The 21,939-nt window shown below is 40.2% G+C and overlaps 1 protein-coding gene and 1 long non-coding RNA gene across 3 annotated transcripts in view; one reads left to right on the top strand and one right to left on the bottom strand.

Annotated features, from left to right (window-relative positions):
* Positions 1 to 16,175, bottom strand: part of LOC147576182 (uncharacterized) — a 47,390-nt gene extending 31,215 nt beyond the window's left edge. Inside the window, exon 1 of the long non-coding RNA XR_015241868.1 lies at positions 15,648 to 16,175. This is a non-coding gene — a long non-coding RNA (uncharacterized LOC147576182). The remainder of the gene's footprint in view (positions 1 to 15,647) is intronic.
* Positions 15,292 to 21,939, top strand: part of SHTN1 (shootin 1) — a 102,137-nt gene continuing 95,489 nt past the window's right edge. The window contains exon 1 of one of the 2 annotated variants that reach the window (XM_086680969.1): positions 15,292 to 15,713. Coding sequence is in view for 1 of the 2 variants with exons in the window: in XM_086680968.1 (XP_086537094.1) it covers positions 15,656 to 15,713 (58 nt within the window). In the remaining variant the exon portion in view is untranslated. The remainder of the gene's footprint in view (positions 15,714 to 21,939) is intronic. The other variant, XM_086680968.1, reaches the window with a different exon arrangement.

Below are 21,939 nucleotides of genomic sequence, written 5' to 3'. Positions count from 1 at the left end.
AAATATTTTGAATATCATCCCTGGCCTGAATTATAACTGTATACATCTTTATCTGTCCCTTTCCATTGACCATTCTTTTAGAATACAACCTGAGCCCATAATAGAGTAGCAACTTAGATATGATCAGCTTTTTTTTAAAGAGCTCTCCTATTGGTTGAACCTTTTGGTCTTCACCAAAACCCAGGGCAGACATAAACTTCAACTGGCAGATGAGGAAATTGAGATTTAGAGAGGTTAAGTGACTTGCTAATTTGGGAAAATAAGAAACATATGCAACTTTCTAGACTTCTACCTCAGCTTTTACTTTTGCCTCAAATTTATGCCCTCTTCACAGCTGACCACTAAATATGTTTTCAAGAGGGCAGAGTCCAATTGTATAATAGATCCGCCTGTCTGAAACATGATTATTAGTGGTAATGGCTGGGTATTAGCTGGCATGCATGCCTTGGGTTTACAGTAAAGAATAACTACTTTTTATTAACTGTCCTTTTAGATATATTAGCGACTGTCACACCTGAATTATAACAAAGAAGCACTAGAGAAAATTCAATGTGGGCGGCAAAATTCTTTGAAGAATAACTAGTTATAATTGGGGAGTCTGAACACATTTCAGAGTTGCACATTTAATATGCAGTATGGTTAATTGCACTGTAATTACAGTGTTTGAGAATGCCATGCTAAGTGTTTAATCCTTTTCAGGTTTGCCCTCCAATCAGTGGTCTGCCTTCATTTTCTAGATTGATGAAGTCTGTCTCAGAGAAGGGGGTAGGTAATGTGCTGATGTGGCTAATCAACTAGGAAAGTTGTAAAATGAATCTTTCCTGTCTGGAATTTATATTTAATCATAGTTATGTACTCTTTATGAATGAGTGTTGATTAGTTAGTTGTCAGAATATGAAAACAATAAGAGCTTTTATTTACGCAGATAAGTTATTCTAGAGTCATTATTTGGGTTTGATTGAGTTGATGGGGATATTTACGTTACCTCGGCACATAGATCTACTTAGTCTTATTCATAATGTTAATTATATACTGCAAGAGTTACTGCCATGCCCTTATTTATGGTGTTTACTATTAGAGTTTGTTTGTACGTGTGGTGATTGTATGGTTCTCCTCTCTTTCACTGGACTGTGCCCCTTTTACAGTTCCATCATAGAAACCTGATCTTCAGTAGTTAGTTCACACTGATTGCGTGTGCCTCTTGGCCATTTTTTTCTTGACTTTTTTGATGTGATATTCCTAATTATAGACGTATTGGTATTTATTCTGTTTGGTAGTCTGTCCTTATCCACAATTTGGTGTCTGTCATTAATTCTGGAAAATTCTCAGTCATGATTACTTCAAATATTTTTATATTGTGTTTTTCTCTTCTTGTATTTCAATGACATGTAAATGACACCTCTTGTAATTGTGGCCATATTTTTTGGATATAGTGTTCCTTTTTATTCTCTCAAACTTTCCCCTTTGCATTTCAGTTTAAGAAATTTCTATTGATGTATCTTCAAGCTCATTGATTCTTTCCTCATTCATACCCACTTTGTTCATGAGCCCATTACAGGCATTCTTTATTTGTTATGATATTTTTGATTTCTAGCACTTCTTTTTGATTTTTACAGTTTACATCTTTCTTGCATGTTCTACTTTTTTCGTTAGATCCCTTAGCATACTAACCATAGTTATTTTAAATTTCCATTCTGAAATTTCCAACATTCTGCTGTGTTTAAGTCTGGTTCTGATGCTTACTGTCTTTATGCTGTGCTTTTTGTCCTTTAGTTTGCTTAGTAATGTTTTATTTAAACCTAGTCAAGATCTATAGGGTAAAAAGAACTGAGGTAAATAGGCCTTTACTGTGAGGTTTTATGTTTATCTGGCTAGGAGTTAGGCTGTGTTTACCATTTCCTATAGGTGTGGATGTCAGAGACTAAATTTTCCTCTGGCGTCCTTGTTTTTGTCTCCTCTATGTCTTTAGATTTCCCTAAAGACTTCTTCTTAAATAAAGTCTGAGGTGTGAAATTCTTTCCGTTATACTTCTGTTTTTATAGAAACCCTATGGATGTGGTGGTAAAGCCTAAAGGGAAAAGGAAGCATTCCCTAGTCCTATGATTAGATTTCTGTCTTGTGGTCAGCCTGTACCCCTGGGGTGTGATCTTAAAATTACTTCTCAGCCCTGGGGTGCCTGGGTGGCTCAGTTGGTTAAGCGTCTCACTCTTGATTTTGGCTCAGGTCATGATCTCGTGGTTTGTGAATTTGAGCCCCACGTTGGGCACTGTGCTGACACAGTAACTGTGCAGAGCCTGCCTAGAATTCTGTCTCTCTCCCCATCTCTCTGGCCCTCCTGTGTGTGCACTCTAAACAAACAAACAAACAAACAAACAAACAAACTTAAAAAATTACTTCTCAGTCCCTCTGGAGAGACGAGAAAGCTATAAGGAGCTGGGGTTGGGTATTTCCTTTACTACACATTGGAAGCTAGAAGGAGCTGGTGTTGGGTGTTTTTCCTTTTCATTGTGGAGACTGTAGAAGTCTACAGTTGGGTATTTGCATTCTCCTGATCAGTTAGGCTGTGGTAAAATCTCATTAGTTTAGGTTTTTGTAGAATAGTTTCTCTTGAAGACAAGCCTAATTAAGGATAATAGAATTCTCTGGGCAGATTTCAAAATGGCTACCATTGTGGTTGGAAAAGATACTTGATATGATTTCAATCTTAAATTTGTTAAGACTTGTTTTGTGGCTAACATATTACCTATCATGGAGAATGTTCCAGGTGCACTTGAGAAGAATTTGTATTCTGCTGCTGTTGAATGGAATGTGCTGTACATTGTGTCTACAATGTAGTTCAAGTCCAGTGTTTCCTAACTGATTTTCTGTTTTGTTTCAAGATATCTTTGGTTATTCTAGGTCCTTTGCATTGCCATATATTTTAGAATTGATTTTCATTTTCTAACAAAAAAAAACCTGCTGGAATTTTTATTCAAATTATATTGTCTATAGATGCATTTGGCATTTTAGTCATATTAAATCTTCCAGTTCCTGGGATGCCTGGGTGACTCAGTCAGTTAAGCATACAACTTCGGCTCAGGTCATGATCTCACGGTTCATGAGTTCATGCCCTGCATCTGGCTCTGGGCTGACAGTGTGGACCCTGCTTGGGATTCTCTCTCCCCCTCTCTCTCTGCCCCTCCCCCATTTGCAAGCATGGTTTCTCTCTTAAAAAAAGAAAAAAAATCTTCCAGTTCCTAAGCAGAGTATGTCTATTTACTTATGTGTTTGATGTCTCAAATTTTTTTTTTTTTTTTTTTTTTTTTTACTTTTCAGTGCATAGATCTTGAACATTTTTGGGGGCGTGGTTAAAGCTATTCATAAATTATTTGTTATTTTGAATGTTATTGCAAATGAAATCATTGAAACTTTCAGGTCCTAGTTGTTAGTTGCTAATAGATAGACATACAATTGATTTTATATATTGCTCCCTATCTTGTGACTTTGCTAAGCCCGTTGATTAGTTTTAATAGCTTTTATGACAATTCCTTCAGTTTTTCTGTGTATATAATCATGTCATTTTTTTTTTAAGTTATTTATTTTGAGAGAGACAGAGACAGCGCGAGTGAGGGAGGGGCAGAGAGAGAAGGGGAGAGAGGGAATCCCAAGCAGGCTCTGCACTGTCAGCACAGAGACCAATGTGGGGCTTGAACTCACAAAACTGTGAGATCATGACCTGAGATGAAACCAAGAGTTGGACACTTAACTGACTGAGCCACCCAGGAACCCCTATAATCATGTCATTTGTGAATAAAGACAGTTTAACTTCTTTTTTTTCTAGATTGTATGCATTTTATTTATTTTTTTCCTGATCGCACTGGCTAGGATGAGGTTTTCTGGGTTTTTTTTTAATGTTTATTTATTTTTGAGAGAGAGAGAGGGAGAGGGAGAGGGAGGGAGGGGCATAGAGAAAGAGGGAGACACAGAATCCGATGCAGACTCCAGGTGCTGAGCTGTCAGCACAGAGCCTGACGTGAGGCTCAAACTCATGAGCCGTGAGATCATGACCTGAGCCAAAGTCAGTTGCTTAACCGACAGCTACCCAGGTGCCCCAAGGATGAGGTTTGATAAAAGTGGTGAGAGCAGACATGTAACCTTGAGGAGGAAAAATATTTTGCTCTTTGTCATTACATGTTAGATACAGGATTTCTGTACCTTTTATCAGACTGAGGAAAGTTCCCTTCTATTTCTGGTTGCTGAAGTTGCATCATGACATTAGTATTGAATAGTCTTGAATGCTATTTTTCTGAATGTATTTGAGATGATCATGGAGGATTTTATTTTGAATATGTTAATATGGTGAATGCCAACTGATTTTTAACTTCTTATTCTGGAACAACTGTAGATTTACAGAAAAGTTGTAAGGACAGTAGAGTATCCTGAGGGTTCCTATATATCCTTCCCATATATCCATAGCCTGTTGGGTACATCACCACACTACATTTGTCAAAAATAACAGATTAACACTGACACAATACCCTTAATCAAACTACAGGCTTTATTTGGATTTTACCAGCTTTTCCACTAATGCTTTTTTTCTGTAACAGGATCCAGTCCAGGATACTGTGTTATTTTATGGCTTAATCCTCTATAATCTGTGATAGTCTATCTTTCCATGGTTTCCATAATCTCAACAGGTATAAAAAGTGCTGAGCAGGTATTTTGTATGAATGAATGAATGAACGAAAAAATAAATTAAAAATAAAATAAATAAAATGTTCCTCAATTTGTGTTTCTCATGTTTTCTTATTATTAGACTGGAATTTTATGGGTTTCACAAAAAATACCACAGATGTGAAGTACCTTTCTCACTGCATCCTATCACTAGAAAAAGATATCAGCATGACTTATCACTGTTGATGTTAACCTTGATCATCCTTGAGTACTTGGTTAAAGTGCTATCTACTAGGTTTTTCCACTGCAGTCACTATTTTTTTCCTTTTCTATCTTCTTTCCTTTATTTTTTTTTTTCAACATTTATTTATTTTTGGGACAGAGAGAGACAGAGCATGAACGGGGGAGGGGCAGAGAGAGAGGGAGACACGGAATCCGAAACAGGCTCCAGGCTCCGAGCATTCAGCCCAGAGCCTGACGCGGGGCTCGAACTCACGGACCGCGAGATCGTGACCTGGCTGAAGTCGGACGCTTAACCGACTGCGCCACCCAGGCGCCCCTAAGGCAATGTTCTTAAAATAGAAGAAACTAGCCTGATGGAACAACTTTAAGTACTGTGAAGTCAATAAGAACAAAGCCTAAAGAATTGGAAGAAATGGAAAGATTGTTGAGGGTATGAACTGAAGGCCAAACAGAAAAATTCAGGATAATCTACTCTCATAATCAGAGAGAAAGCATTATTTACAAAGATCTTAAGTGGAAATCACCAAATCCTTTAGACGTGGTTCCTTTTAAAAAGTGCTGGTAGTGGCTGGTTTCATGCTTTTAAACACCACTACAGTTTTCAAAGCCATCAGCTGTCTGCAAAGAGTCCAGCTGAGAAAGACAAGTACAGGTGAGAAAGCAGCAAAAGAATTTCTAACAGCGATAGAGAAGTTAATTGAAGAAGAACGCTATGGAGCAAAATTCTAATTGTGACGAAACAGGTATCTATTGTAAATGCTTTCCTCTAAAGACCTACATCTCAGTGTCAGAAAAACATGGCAAGGATTTTAAACCGTGAAAGAGCTGTGGTGTTCAGGGCCACTCACCAAATCAAGGACAGTGAGCTGCACCCATCCATATATAGTTTTACACTTGTCCATTTAAAGGGGATTTCAGATAACTATTGTCTCACTCACAATAACTCATAAGCTGCATATACGTGTCTCTTGTTATTGTAGCTAATCATTTAACATTAGCTACAATAGTGTAAAACTATGCTATCATTTTTGTTAGGTTCCTATCTTTTTTTTTTTTTTTTTTTTTTAAATTTTTTTTTTTTCAACGTTTATTTTTATTTTTGGGACAGAGAGAGACAGAGCATGAACGGGGGAGGGGCAGAGAGAGAGGGAGACACAGAATCGGAAACAGGCTCCAGGCTCTGAGCCATCAGCCCAGAGCCTGACGCGGGGCTCGAACTCGCGGACGGCAAGATCGTGACCTGGTTGAAGTCGGACGCTTAACCGACTGCGCCACCCAGGCGCCCCGGTTCCTATCTTTTAAAAAAATGTATTACTGACAGTTTTTGAATGTGCCCCAACCTCATTTTTACCCCAAAGGATGTATGGTTTTTATTGTGCAATTTTGTAGTGCAATGATTTTTAAGAACACATGTATCATGGTGTAAGCAGAATTGACTATAAGTTCTTTCTCTGACAGTGAGAAACCAATCTGCCATTATCTACAGTTTATTTACTTATTTATTTAACCCTAGTCTACGTGTTGAGTAGTTTCAGAATTACTAACCCAGACCCCAATGGGAGGCACATTTGTCAACTAGGTTAGTGTTTGTATACAGTTCATTTTATCTTTAGCCTTACAGTAGCCAGTAAAATTACTGTTATCCAAAGTACTTAGGTCAGTTCTCTTTCCCTCCATCCCCTTTAGTGAGATAATGTCATATATTGGTAATACAGTTAGCTCTTGTACTTTGGTATTTGATCCATTTTGAGTTAATTTTTATATATTGCAAAATAAGGACCTAACATCATTCTTTTGTATGTGGATCCAGTTTCCTTAGCACAATTTATTGAAAAGACTATCCTTTCCCCATTGAGGGTTCTTGACATACCTGTTGAAATCAATTGACCATATATGTGAGGATTTATTTGGGGCTCTCTTTTCTAGTCCATTGGTTGATATGTTTGTCATTATTTATGTTTTATTTACTATATTACTATATTTACTATTATTTACTTTATTTACTATAGCTTTATAGTAAGTTTTGAAGTTGGAAGGTTTCAATCCTCTAATTTTATTTTTATTTTTCAAGATTGTTTGATCTATTAGGGGCTCCTTCCTAGTCATGTATGTATGAATTTGAGGATCAGCGTATCCTTTGCTACAAAAAAGGATGCTGGAATTGTACTGAATCTGTAGATTGCTTCGGGAAATTACTGATGTCTTAACAATGTTAAGTCTTCCTATCCATGAACATGGGATATCTTTCTATTATTTAGGTTTTCTTTATTTTCTTTTAGCAGTGTTTGTAGTTTTTCAGCATACAAATCTTCCACTTCTTTGGTTACAGTTATTAAGTATTTAATTTTTAAGATGCTATTATAAGTGGGAGGGGGCACCTGGCTGGCTCAGTTTGTAGACCTTGCGGCTCTTGATTTCAGGGTTGTAAGTTCAACCCCCACGTTGGGTGTAGAGATTACTTAAAAATAAAATCTCAAAAAATTATCTTATAAATGGAATTGCTTTCTTTTTTCAACGTTTATTTATTTTTGGGACAGAGAGAGACAGAGCATGAATGGGGGAGGGGCAGAGAGAGAGGGAGACACAGAATTGGAAACAGGCTCCAGGCTCTGAGCCATCAGCCCAGAGCCTGACGCGGGGCTCGAACTCACGGACCGCGAGATCGTGACCTGGCTGAAGTCGGACGCTTAACCGACTGCGCCACCCAGGCGCCCCAAATGGAATTGCTTTCTTAATTTTTCTTTCAGGTTTTCATTGCTGGTATACAGAAACACAGCTGTTGCACATTGATACTGTATTTTGCAAATTTGCTGAATGAATTTATTAATTCTATTAGCTTTCTTGTGGTTTGTTTTTAAATATTGTTGCTATTGTTGTATTTATGTGATATATTACATTGATTTTTTTCTTATGTTGAACCATTTGGTCATGTCATGTAATGTGCTCTTGGATTAGGTTCTTAGTATTTTGTTGTGGACTTTTGTATCCATATTCATAAGGGTTATTAATCTATAATTTTCTTTTCTTGTGATGTCTTTATCTGGCTTTGATATCAAGTAGTGCTGGCCCCATAGAATAAGTTAGAGAGTATTCCCTCCTTTTCTATTTTTTGAAAGAGTTTGAGAAGGATTGGTGTTCATTGTTCTCAAAATGTTTGGCAGAATTCAGCAGTGAAAGCATCTGGTCCTGGAATTTTCTTTGTTGTAAGGTTTTTAAAAAAAATTTTAAAAATGTTTTTATTTTTCAGAGAGAGAGAGCACACAAGCAGGGGAGAGGCAGAGAGAGACGAAGACAGAGAACCTGAAGCAGGTTCCAGGCTCTGTGCTGACAACAGCAAGCCCGATGTGGGGCTCAAACTCACAAACTGTGAGATCATGACCTGAGCCAAAGTCAGCCGATTAACCTACTGAGCCACCTAAGCTCCCTTTGTTGTAAGGTTTTAAATTACTGATTCAGTCTCTTGTTATGAGTTTGTTGAGTGTCTTATTTCTTCTTGAGTCAGTTTAGGTAATTTGTGTGTTTCTAGGAATTTGTCCATTTCATCTATGTTTTCTAACCTGGTGTATAATTGTTCATATTATTTTCTCATAATCCTTTTTATTGTTGTATTGTTGGTAGTAATGTCTCCATTTTTATTTTTGATTTCAGTTATTTGCATTGCCTCTCTATTTTGTTACTCCAGCTAAAGGTTTGTCAATGTTGTTATTTTCAAAGAAATAACTTTTCATTTTGTTGATTCTCCTATTGTTTTTCTCTTGTGTATTATTTTATTTATCCCTAATCATTCATTATTTCCTTCCTGCTACTAACTTTGGGCTTATTTTGCTCTTACTTTTCTGTTTTCTCAAAGTGCAGTGTTAGCTATTTACAGCTATAAATTTCCCTCTGAGCACTACTTTCACTGGATCTCATAAGTTTTGGTGTGTTATATTTTTGTTTCTAATCCTCTCTAGGTATTTTCTGATTTCCGTTATGATTTCTTCTTTTTAACAACCTTTGGTTGTTAAAGAGGGTGTTGTTTAATATCTATGTGAAGTTTCCTGATTTCCTTCTATTATTGATTTCTAATATCATTCCATTGTGGTTGAAGAAGATACTTTGTATGATTTTTATGATTTCAATCTTTTAAAATTTATGGAGACTAAATTTGTGGCTTAACATAATATCTATCCTGGAAAATGTTCCATGTGTACTTGAGAAGAATATGAATTATGCTTTTGTTGGCTGGAGTGTTCTATATATGTCTGTTATATCTGTTTGGTTGATAGTTTAAGCCCTCTCTATCCTTATTAATCTTCTATCTAGATTTTACGTTCATTATTGAAAATGAAGTATTGTAGCCTCCAACTATTATAGTTGAACTGTCAGTTTCTCCCATTAATTCTGTAAATGTTTGCTTCATATATTTTGGGAGTCTGTTGTTTGCTGCATATATGTTTACAGTTGTTACATATTCTTGATGAACTGACCCTTTGTGAAAATACAATTTCCTCCTTTGTCTCTAGTAGTAGTTTATGATTTAAAGTCTGTTTTGTCTGATATTAGTATAACCACCTCAGCTTTCTTTTGGTTACTATTTGCATGGAGTATATTTTTCCCATCATTTTACTTTCACCCTATGTGTGTCCTTGGATCTAAAGTGAGTCTCTTGTAGACAGCATATAGTTGGATTTTTTTTCTTGTATTTGTATTTTGCCAATCTCTGTCTTTTGATTCAACAGTTGAATACATTTACATTTAAAGTAATTACTGATAAACGACTTCTTTCATTTTGCTAATTGTTATTTATATGCCTTATACCATTTTTGCCTCTCATTTCCTACATTACTGCCTTGTTTTGTGTTTAGGGTTTCTGTGTGTGTGTGATCGCCATTATGATTTCCTTTTGTATATATTCTATTGATATTTTCTTGGTGGTTACTATGGGGATTATATTTCACATCCTAAATTTATAATATTCTAATCTGAATGAATGCAACCTTAACTTCAATAGCTTTTTTTTTTTTTAATTTTTTTTTTCAAAGTTTATTTATTTTTGGGACAGAGAGAGACAGAGCATGAACGGGGGAGGGGCAGAGAAAGAGGGAGACACAGAATCGGAAACAGGCTCCAGGCTCTGAGCCATCAGCCCAGAGCCTGACGCGGGGCTCGAACTCACGGACCGCGAGATAGTGACCTGGTTGACGTCGGACGCTTAACCGACTGCGCCACCCAGGCGCCCCTTAAATTCAATAGCTTAAAAAAAAACTCTGCTCCTATATAGCTCTGTCCCTATTATGTTATTGTCAGAAATTACACTTTATACAACATGTGATGACACAGATTTATAATTATTTTTAATGCATGTCTTTTAAATAATGTAAAAAATAAAAAGTGAAGTTACAACCAAGAATATAATAATAATGGCTTTTGTATTTGCCCATATATTTACCTTTACCAGAGATGTTTATTTCTTCATATAGATTTGAATTACTGTCTAGTGCCTTTTCATTTAAACCTGAAGGACTCCCTTTAGCATTCCTTGTCAGACAGGTCTGGTGGTAATGATTTCCCTGAACTTTTCTTTCTTTGGGAATTAATTTCTCTCTCATTTTTAAAGGACAGTCTTGCTGAATATGGAATTCTTGATTGACAGTTTTACTACTTTTAGGGCCTTAAATATGCCATCCCATTGCCTTGGGTCTCCACAGTTTCTGATGGAACTTTGTTGTTAATCATTTTGGGTATTCCTATATGGAATTAACCACTGAACTTGAACCTGTAAATTGATCTTCCAGCAAATTCGGGATCTTTGTAGTCATTATTTTGTCACTTAAAAACATTTTTCATATACCATTATTTCATCTCCCTGTGGGTCATTAATTTCATGTGTGTTCAACTGCTTGATATTGTATTTCAGGTCTGTGATGCTTGTTTAATTTTTCAAAAAGATCTTTTTTTCATTCTGTGTGTTTTATATTGGATTGTTTCCAATGCTCGTTTCAAAATCATTGATCTTTTTCTTCTGTATTATCTAATTTGCAGTAAATCCTATCTGATGTGCATAGAGCTTTTTTCATTTCTGATATTGTATTTATCTTTTGTGGTTCCATTAGAATATTTTTTTTATAATTCCTGTTTTCCTCCTCATCTTGTTTATGTTTCCCTTTAGATCTTTGATATATCTTAAACATATTTATAAGACTTAAAATATTGCTTATAAGGTCCTTGTCTGCTAATTCCATCATCTCTGTAATTTATGAGACTGTTTCTGTTCACAGATGTCTTATGAATCATATTTTTCTGCTTCTTTGCTTACTGTAATTTTTAGATGCTGGATACTGTGAACTTTACATTGCTGAGTGTTGAATATTGTTGTAATCCTTTAATGATTACAACATTAAACAATAAGAAGTCTGTCATCACTTTTATTGCTGTTCTCCTGAATGTAATATGTACTTTTCTTTGGCTGCTTTTAAGACCTGAGTGTTATATTTACTTTTCAGCAGTTTGACTATGATATGCCTTAGCATTGCCCTTGTATTCCTGCTGCACTATTTATAAAGAGACAGAAATTAGTAACAACTCAAATATCTAAAAACCTGAGAATGGTTCATTGTTCGTTGACATAATGGAATGGCACTGAATAACGGTGTAGCTTATGTTGGTCCAAGATAAAATGTATATGAAATAATGTTCAGTAAAAATTGGAACAAACTATTATAAGTAGTAAGCTTTAAGAAAATGAAAGATACTTATATAAGAAACTTATAAATTTACTAGTCATGTAAGTAGTGTATTGAAGTAAGCCATTACTTCCTCTGAAAATCTTTTTTTATAACAGCTTTTGAGATGTAATTCACATACCATGAAATTCTTCCATGCAAAGTATACACTTAAAGTATGCAATTCTAAGAATTTTGAATATATCCATAGAGTTGTGCAAACATTACAATTAACTCTAGAAAAATGTTATCACCCTAACAAGAAACTCCATACCTATTAAGCAGTCACTTCCCATTTTCCCCAATGCCACCCAGTCCTCAACAACCACTGATCAATTTCTCTCTCTATGGTTTTGCCTCTTCTGCACATTCTGTATAGATGGGATCATAGTATCTGGCGTTTTCTTACAGGCTTTTTTCACTTAGCATAATGTTTTCAAAGCTTATTTATGTTATAGCATATATTAATACTTTATTTCTTTTTGTCATGAAATAATATGCAATAGTATCAGTTTCAATTTTTTTTTAATGTTTATTTATTTTTGAGAGAGAGACAGACAGACAGACAGCACGAGCAGGGGAGGGGCAGAGAGAGACAAAGACACAGAATCCAAAGCAGGTTTCAGGCTCTGAGCTGTCAGCACAGAGCCCCAACATGAGGCTCGAACTCATAAACCACGAGATCATGACCTGAGCTGAAGTCCAACCCTTAACCGACTGAGCACACCAATGTTATCAGTTTTAGATCATGATTAATATTATAATAAGTAGCTCTATACATAAAGACTTTTAAGATGGATACCTAAAATGGAATTAGTACGTCAAAGAAAATGAACCATTTTTCATGTTATATTTTTAATGTATTTATAGCTCTATATCTATATACTTACATATACTATATACAAATCTATATCTATATACTTCAAAAGGCTACATAAATAATGTGAACTTACTTTAATTTCCTGAAAATGCAAATAAGCATTAAAGAGAAGATCCTTTTGACTACTGCTGTCTCACACTCCACTCCTCACCCCTGGGCTTGTTCCTCTATTTTCTACTCCTAGAGGCAGCCATTATCCTGAGTTTGGTACCTACCCTTCCAATTCATATGAAAAAAATTTTTTTTAAGTTTATTTATTTTTGAGAGACAGAGCATGAGTGGGGGAGGGGCAGAGAGAGAGAGAGAAAGACACAGAATCTGAAGAGGCTCCAGGCTCTGAGCTGTCGGCACAGAGCCCAATAAGGGGCTCCAACTCACAAGTCGTGAGATCATGACCTGAGTCAAAGTCGGACGCTCATTTTTAAAAGGCTTTTAATTATATGTTATATGGAGGTTAATAATTCCATTGTGATGCCTGCAACACAAATCCCTATGTGCACTATTAAACAGAACAAAAGCTAATTATATCACTTCTATCCTTTCCATCAATATTCATATCATATAAATAAACCATAGTGTAATGGGAGATCTGAATCCCAATAATTGACTCTAACAGCCATCCTAATAATTCATTCCATGCCCTGAAGATAATACCATATTGTATTTCAGGAGGCTATTTTAGTTCCAAGGAAGGTAAACAGGATTGATTTCAGGGGGCTTCAGATTCAGCTTGGGACCAAAGCACTCAATTTGATTATAGATTTGATAATTAATCAACTCATTCTTAAACTCCAAAAGTGATACCTAATTACTGTATAATTGGAGTAGATTATTATATCAGCCATTAAAATAATGGAACTTTGTGAACTAACTCAAATATTTAATAGGCACAATGCTGATATTTGGTTGAATATTTTTGATTACTTAGTTTTGGAGGAGGCCTCTGGGCATTGTCCAGCACTCAGGGTGACTGATCAGGTTTACCGGGTTTCCTGGCTGCTTTACAAAAGCCAGGTGGCCATGATTTGTTGCTCAAATCTCTTGATTTTTTTTCTGGAAAGAAATGATTTCTCTATACAAAATACCTGGTGGCAGCACATGTCATTCATATGCTCTTGTAGTTGAATCTGAATTGTCTCATGTTTCCTGGGACTTTCCAAAAAAATTTTTTTTTAAGTTTATTTATTCTCCAGTGAGAGAGAGAGAGAGAGAGAGAGAGAGAGAGAGAGAGAGACAGAGGTGGGGGGGGAGGGAGGGAGATACAGAATCCAAAGCAGGCTCTAGGCTCTGAGGTGTCAGCACAGAGCCCGACAAACCATATTGATATGACCTGAGCCAAAGTTGAACGCTTAACTGACTGAGCCACCCAGGGACCCCCTTGGGACTTTAAATTTTGAAGATTTAAGACATAACCTCAGGTAATCTCAGGGCAAAGGCCCTTTGGTTAATCTCTTGTGGATTTTCATGACAGTTGATCTGCAAGTGTTTTCAACTATCTCATGAAAACCTAGGGAAAGGATTGAATAATAAGACGCCATACCAAAATTATCTGTAAGTTTTCAAAGTTCCAATTCACTCTCATTTAAAAATACTGTGCTGCCCTCTTAGATCATTCCGTCACTAAATTACCCATCTAAAATGTTATATCAGCTTTTTCGAAGAAGAGAAAACAGAGCTATCATTTTTTTCAGAGTTTGAATTAGACTTTAGTAGAAGTATCAGACAGATACCAGTTAACAGTAGCTCCCCTCCCCCTCCCCCACCTATCACAGAGAGATCCCTTGGTAAATAGAGTGGGACATTTGCAGGTGAGTATTGAGCAGAAGCACTGTGCTGGTTTGAGCACAGTGAGTTGTGAGTTGGTGAGAAAAACCAGATGTGCAGTCTAATTCATTTTGGATTTATTTTGGATGCTTAATGATGAATGTAAAAGAACTGTGCCTCTTTTAGCTTAAAATTAGCACCCCAACCCCTTTCTCCTGACCTGTAAACTTAATTTTAAAACAGAGAAAAAGAACACCTAGTGTAGGTCAAATTCTAGATTTGTTTTGTATTTTCTTGGAGAGTAGGTATTGGTATCATTCCCATTCTGCAGATGAGGTTCAAAGAGATCAGAAGACTTTGACCAAAGACTAACCAGCAACTGGGGTTTGGGGAGGGCCATTCTGAAATGTGACAGGCCTGCCACACCCCTTCTGGCCAAGGTCTAAGCCAGAAGGCAGTGCAGAGGGCAGTGACGTGGGACAAATGCCAGGCTTCACTCTGCCAGCTCTGTGTGGCCTCCGCCATTCTGACCGCAGTGTCGGCCTCCTTAAGCGCAAGGTCCTGCCACCGCAGAGCAGATGCTCCGCGAGGCCTCGCGATCCACGTGCTGCAGGGCCCACGTTCTCACCACTTCCCAAACCCCCGAGCAGCTGGAGGAAGCCGCTTGGGCCGTGGTCACCGTCAAGTGACTACTACGTCCTTTACTCCTGAGGCGTTCCCTTACCGGGCCGGTCTCAGTCCCTGCCTGTTTTTCAAGGTGCAAAACGTGCACACCGAGCTTGCCCCTGCGGGCACCCGATTTCCCACACCGCCCCCAGACTCTACTGGATGAGAACGGAGTTGAAGCCTGGGTTGTTTTACTGCCCACCACATCCCGCTCTCCTTTGGTGGCTCGCGGGGGGCGGCCCGCGGTAGCGTTCAAAGTGCTGTCTCCAGGGACGCCGCAGCCCCAAGGCCGGTTTGTCCCCCTGCCGTGTCCGGGGGATCGGGGCTGGAGGAGGGGTGCAGGAGCGAGCCGCAGGGCACACCCGCGGGTCCCACGCCCCGCCGACTGCGCATCCTGCGGCGCCGACCTCCGCGGGGGGGAAGGCGAGGCGCAGCGGCCGCCGAAGGCTTGGCACCGGCTGGGGCCCCGGGCGGCCGCCGCTCCCTCCGCCGCCCCACCTCTTGCCCGGCCCTCCCCACCCCGCCCCACCGCCCGCCCGCAGGTGCAACCGCGGCGGCCGCCGAGTAGGTGCGTGGGGATGATCTCACTCGCGCGCTCCGCGCCAGGAGGAGGAGGAGCGGGAGCAGACCCAACTTCCGGGTAGTGCAGCCGCACTCCACCGGCATCTTGCTTTTCCTCCCCCTCCCCCCCGCTGCACCCCTCGCCTCTCCCTCCTTTCCTTTATTCCCGGCCCCACCTGCCAAAATGAACAGCTCGGACGAGGAGAAGCAGCTGCAGCTCATCACCAGCCTGAAGGAACAAGGTAGGCGGGCGCGCGGCCGCCAGGTGCGGGCAGCCGCGGCCCGTGGGCGGGGACGGCTCCCGGGCGCCGGGTCGCGGCTGCGGCAGGCTGGGTGGGCGGTGTCGCGGCTGCCGCGCTCACACCCGTAGCCCCATCACCCGTGCGGGAGCGTCCTCCGCGCCCCGCGCGCCTAAGGAGAGCCCGGGGCCGAGGGTCAAGAGCGCGTGTCGGGCCCGGCAGTGCGGGCAGCCCTCCCCGGCCCTCTGGGGTGGGGGGAAGGGGCCGAGATTTGGGGCGGACGCGGCACCACCTCACACGCGGGAGAAGCGGGTGGGCCGGACGTCTCGGGAGGAGGCGGTTTGGGCAGCTCCGCGGGCCGCGCTCCCCAGCCTCGGCCCCACCCTTGCACATTGGCGCTGGGAGGCCTGCCGCGCTGCCGCTACGCAGCCTTCCCTGCTTTTCAGCCCCCTTCGGGCTAGTTCCTCTTTCCTTCCCCAGCCACAATTCCAGGCCCCGATGTGTTTGACCACTTACCATTTTTAGCAGTTTATTAGTCAGTGAGCCAACACCCTGCCTGTGTTGGGCTTCCTGAATTCAGACTTGGCTCTGGTCAGGAGAGCCAGGCCCTGTGCATGCATTTCCACACTTCGCCTGGGGATTACCTCCTGGTAAAGAACTGTTCTAATCAATAATTTTCACCTCTTACTGCACTTGGCCACAAAGCCAAATTAGCGATCAAGTGTGAGTTCAACACTCTTTACGTTTACGATTACTGTTATTATCCGGCCCGAAGGTGGCCCGAGAATGTGGGTCAAGAAAGCGAGGAACCGCACAGATTTAGGAAGTAAAAACGTGTAGGAACTTGTGCTTTTCTGAATCACTTGGTGACATGGCCACATAGTGGAAGGGGGCCTGCTCTGGGGCTAATCCTGCTGTTCACTCTCAACTCTTTCACTTCTGTTGGCTCAACTTGACAAGGCTCTTCCCTTCCATGGGTCTTGCGGTGATAATGCCTTACCTGACTGAAGGCATGGGCTAAACCAGATGATTTTATTGGGCCCTGCCCAGTTCTGTGCACCTGTTGCTCTTTTGAAACCACAGACATACCATTCGCAAGGGTGTGTGGACCCCTCTGGAATTCACACTCCTGGAAACAAATCTCAGCACGATTGTTTACCAATCCTGTGATCTTGGGGAAATTATTACCTCACTGAAATGGACAGAACCCATTTCCTTTGTTGTATCTAGCGTCTAGAAACCATTGGATAAATGTTAATGGCCTTTCCCAGCACCTTCGACTCTCATCCTAAATTAGCCTTAGTTCATAAAGTCACAAGCATCGGTGAATCCAGTGGGTGGGTGAAATGCCCTTATCTGACATTTCTCAAGTGGCTTAGTTGAGGGGCTGGATTCTGTTAGTATTTTATTTCTAATAGCGCTCTTCCCCCAGTAACATAGTACTTGGGATTCTAGACAGTTGGAGCTTTCGTCATTGGTAATATCTGTCAGTTGGATATCAGAGCTCTTGATGGATGGTTGGTTTTCAAATAATGATGCAATAAAAAAACTTCACTCCTTTTTATTCTGAGTATAATTTCAAGGGTAGATTAACAATGCGGAAAATCCACAAGTTGTTTATATTTGATTTGGGAGTACATTCTCTATCTCTGTGTTGGATTTGAGAGCCCAGAAAAAGGGAGGATTCTTAAGTTTTTGGCTCTTTCTCAGATATTGGAAAACAAATCTATGGTTTGGTATTTTTAGAGGATGTATTTCCTTGATGATGGGCGTATCAAAGGCAGAACAGTTAGGCTTTGGAATTTGTGTCTTAAAAGGTGCACTTTTTTTTTTTTTTTTTTTTTTTTTAGGATTGAGTCTGGTTACATGGGTGTTGGGATTTTTTTCAGCCCATCTCAACACCAGACCATTTATTTGTCATAGGATCATAGACTGTGATAACAAAGGACTTATTTCAAGGGCATTTAACTGCTGTTTGACCCATGGAATTAATTGGGAAGATGGGAGTTTGAGGTAGATGAACAGGCAACTAGGTGTTTGGGCTCTTGCCCCTAAGATCATTAATCTTGTAAGCTGATGGTATGTGTGATTTATTTTTGAAAATAGACAATATATTTTTAATCCCTGTTAACATGGTGAATAATTCCACTACTCCTATTTAATGCGGACAAGAAAAACCATTACCGATGAACACTCTAGTTTCCTTTTTCAACCCTGTGTAAACATATTCATGTATTCCTTTAACAAATACTTACCAAGTACCTACCATGAATGAGGCCCAAGTGGGAGGCCCTCGGTGTAGATAGTGAACCAAACAGAAATTCCTTGCTCTCCACCAGGTTTACTGTCTAGTAGACAGTTATGAATCAAATAACCACACAGATGTGTGCAATTACACATTGTTTTTGTAGGATACATTCTTAGAAATGGAATTGTTGGATCAGAGGGCAAGTAAAGTTTTTGTTTTTTAATGTTTATTTATTTTTGAGAGTGAGGGAGACAGATTGTGAGTTGGGGAGGGGCAGAGAGAGAGAGGGACACACAGAATGTGAAGCAGGCTCCAGGCCCTGAGCTGTCAGCACAGAGCCCGATGCGGGGCTCAAACCCACGAGCTGTGAGATCGTGGCCTGAGCCAAAGTCGGATGCTCAACTGACTGAGCCACCCAGGTGCCCCGTGGTAGACATAAAGTTTTGCTGGGCGTCATCAAGGTGCCCCCCAAAATGGTTGTACCAGTTCACCTGGCCCGCCCCGGCAGTGTCCATTCCCCGCCCCCCCCCCCCCCACTTGTCACCGTTGACCAACCTCGGTCTTTACTAATTGTGACAGTCCGATGAGTTTCTTCATTTTCGCCAGTCTGATGAACAAACATGGCACCGTTAGAAAAATTAAGTGAGGTTCTTAGTGAGGTTTGCAATCTTTTTACAAGGTTATTGGCTTCCTCATCTCATTTCTTCGTTAGTGAATTTTTGGTCAAAAATTTGAACCCGTTCCTCGGGAGTATGTTCAGAAAGAAGATTCCTATCTACTCTGAATGGCAGAACTGACCCAGCCTTCCCTAATGTGAAGCCTGCGGTGGTGTGGTGAATAAGGTTGCTTTTGACAAAAGTTGTGAAATGTAATGACGGAGTCTGTCATAATACGAACAATCTCTAATTTATACTTACCATTCCCTCGGCTCTATGTCTTATAAATCACACCCACTTCTGAATTACTTCAAAACATTGTATGTTCCCTTCTAGTGAATGGTATAATTAGCTATATTATGTCTTTCTAGAAAGTTATATTATGTCCCTTGAAAAAAATTAGCCAGTGTGTGATTGCTTATGTTCAAGCAGATGTTGAGGTAATGAGGTAATTCTCTTTTTGTCCTTTCTGGAGCTTTATTTTATTGGACTGATTGACATCTTTAATGCACTGACAAATGGCAACTTGGGATACTATTTCCGATGCATATTTCTTAGCTACTAAAGTGGACATTTCCCTTACAAAACATCGTGCGATTTACTCTCCCTCCCAAATTCTGCTGGGAAATGATCGACTTAGCTCAGCATTTGTTTAAGGTACATGATTTCCTCCGTAATTTATTCGTCCCACGCGCATTGAATATTCATAGCCAGGCACTGTGCTAGGCATCAGAGTTGGAGAGATGAATAAAACCTTGTCCCTGCTGGTGAGGAGTTTCTAGCCTAGAGATGGTGGTAGGCATGTGAATTCCAGGAAGAGTGTCTAGTTGGCAGAGTTTGGGTCACGGGTTTGAGTCCTTTGGGCAGGGCAGGGCACCTTGATTGGCAGCCCCCACAAAGGCCAGCGGATCGGAGTGGTTGTCCAAACAAGAATGGTGTACCACTACCAGAAAGGGGGGCGGGTTGCAAGTTGGGCAGACACAACAGACGTCCACTACACTGGTCAGGGTAGTAATGCCATGTCACTTGGAACCTGGCGAGGAAGTTTTGAAGGGTGTGATCATACCCAACAGTTAATGATGTTACGATGTGAGACCACAACCACGCCAAGCAGACTGAAAACACTATCGGAAAGTAAGATAATGGGCTTTAAAGCAAGGTAACATTTCATCTTTAGAGTTAGCTATCATTTTCTCCAAGACTATAGCGATAGTGCTTAAGCTTCTGATGGGAATTTAGCCAGGCTTAGTCTTAGAGCTGAGTTAGTCATTAAAGAGGCTCCCAGCGTTGCCTTGACTTCTAGGCCACAAAGTAGCTAGAGCATTATTTCGACAAAAGGGGCCCAAAGGATTGCCTACTGCCGTGACTGTATCAGTCAGGAAAAGCTGAAGCATTGTCGGTCTTGGATACACACAAAGTCAGTCAGTAGAAAGCAGTTTGGGATTAAACGGTTGCCATGGTACCAAGTGCAAACTTGGCCTCACGTCACTATTTTTACAAGTGTGGTCCGGGGGGCCACCGGTCTCTGAATAATGGGGGTACGTACGCACTTTCTTACTTATTGATGAAAAGAGGCCTGGTAAATTTATTTTTCTTCATCTGGGTATGTTTTTTGTAAAATCGACACTTAGGATGTTTGGCTTTCACAACAAAATATAACCTAGATTGAGAAAAGTGCACGAAATAGGAATGAGCACTCAATGAGTTATTGGAAAAAAAAAAAAAAGTGCTTCTAACAACACTTAAATCAGAACATTTCCAGAAACCCCTTCATAACCTCCCAATCCTTCTCACCTGCCTTTCCCCGATGCTATTTGTGTCTCCAAAGGTAAGTTCTGCCAGTCTCTGAAGATTAGCTAAATGGAATCATACAGGATGCATTATTTGCTGTGTCTTCTTTCACTCATTACGTGTGGGATTTATCAGCATCGTGTGTGGTTGTAGTTCATTTATTTGCATTGCTGAATAGTATTCCACTGTATGAATGCACCCAAAAAAAGTTTTTAAGTGAACATACTGTGGATCCGAGGTCAGCGGACTTTTTGTGTAAATGGCCAGATAGTAAGTATTTTAGACTTTGGGGGACATTCGGTGTTGGCTGTAACCCCTAAAAATGCAGTTTCCTCCTAAAGTTTGTGAACTACCATCTCAGAGGCACCAAATGGGCAACCCTCCATGAGATGGACGCTCATCACGGGCTGAAGAATTACGTCTTGCAGTCAGAATTTCATCATTCATGTAAGATGTCTGCTGGGTCGTTCAATCTTACTTTTGTTTTAAATTGAATTAAAAATAAACATCTGCTTATTTAGGAAAAAATAAGCATATAGCATGGAAAGTACAATGAACTCTTCCCTCTGATTCATTGTTTCTTAATCTTTATTTCATTCTACTCTCCTAAGGAGTCTTTTTAGACATTTTCCCCCCAACTGTTCTTCTCCCCATGAAATTTTAATACGGTGGATATACTGTACATCTTTTTAAAAATTTTTTTAATCTTTATTTATTTTGGGGAGAGAGAGTGTGAGCAGGGGAGGAGCAGAGAGAGAGGGAGACACAGAATGCAAAGCAGACCCCAGGTTCCGAGCTGTCAGCACAGAGCCCGATGTGGGGCTCGAACTCACAGACCACGAGATCATGACCTGAGCCGAAGTCAGACGCTCCAACTGACTGAGCCACCCAGGCGCCCCATACTGTACATCATTTAATGTGTTGTGATCCTTTGGAGGCCGCAGACCACTGTGATACCTAACACTGTGTTCCTCTTTGAGGGCAGTGCCGTCCCATTGGTCACACACGCTCTCACCCCCTTCCCATTCCTCAGAGTTACACTGTGAACTTTTTGTTGTGTTTCCTCTCAAAAACTGTGCACGTGAACACACATATGTAGTTAATCACTTAGTATGTATTATGGAATTCCTATCAGTACATATAGAATTGAATCTTTAAAAATTGATTTGGATAGTGTTGCACTCTCCAGATTTCCCCCAGTGTAGTTAATGTCCTCTCAATGGACATCTCTGTGTTTCTGTGTCTTTGCTATTAAAAATAATGCTTTGGGCAATAGATACTAGACATCAGTATGGATTCGTGTTTTGCCCAATCTAGATCTAGATGATTACATATAGAAATATTTATAGATAAGTATATGAAACTGTCACAGCCAAGAGGTGTCTAAGGAGACATGACAACTAAACGTAACAGGGTACCTGAATGGAATCCTGGAAGAAAAACAGAACATTAGGTAAAAACTAAGGAAATATAGGGGCGCCTGGGTGGCGCAGTCGGTTAAGCGTCCGACTTCAGCCAGGTCACGATCTCGCGG

This window comes from Puma concolor, chromosome D2 (assembly GCF_028749965.1).
Source record: "Puma concolor isolate L17-30 chromosome D2, mPumCon1.1.hap2, whole genome shotgun sequence".
Taxonomy (NCBI): Eukaryota; Metazoa; Chordata; class Mammalia; order Carnivora; family Felidae; genus Puma; species Puma concolor.
The sequence above is the reverse complement of the archived record's forward strand: the minus strand, read 5'-3'. Positions and strand labels throughout refer to the sequence as shown.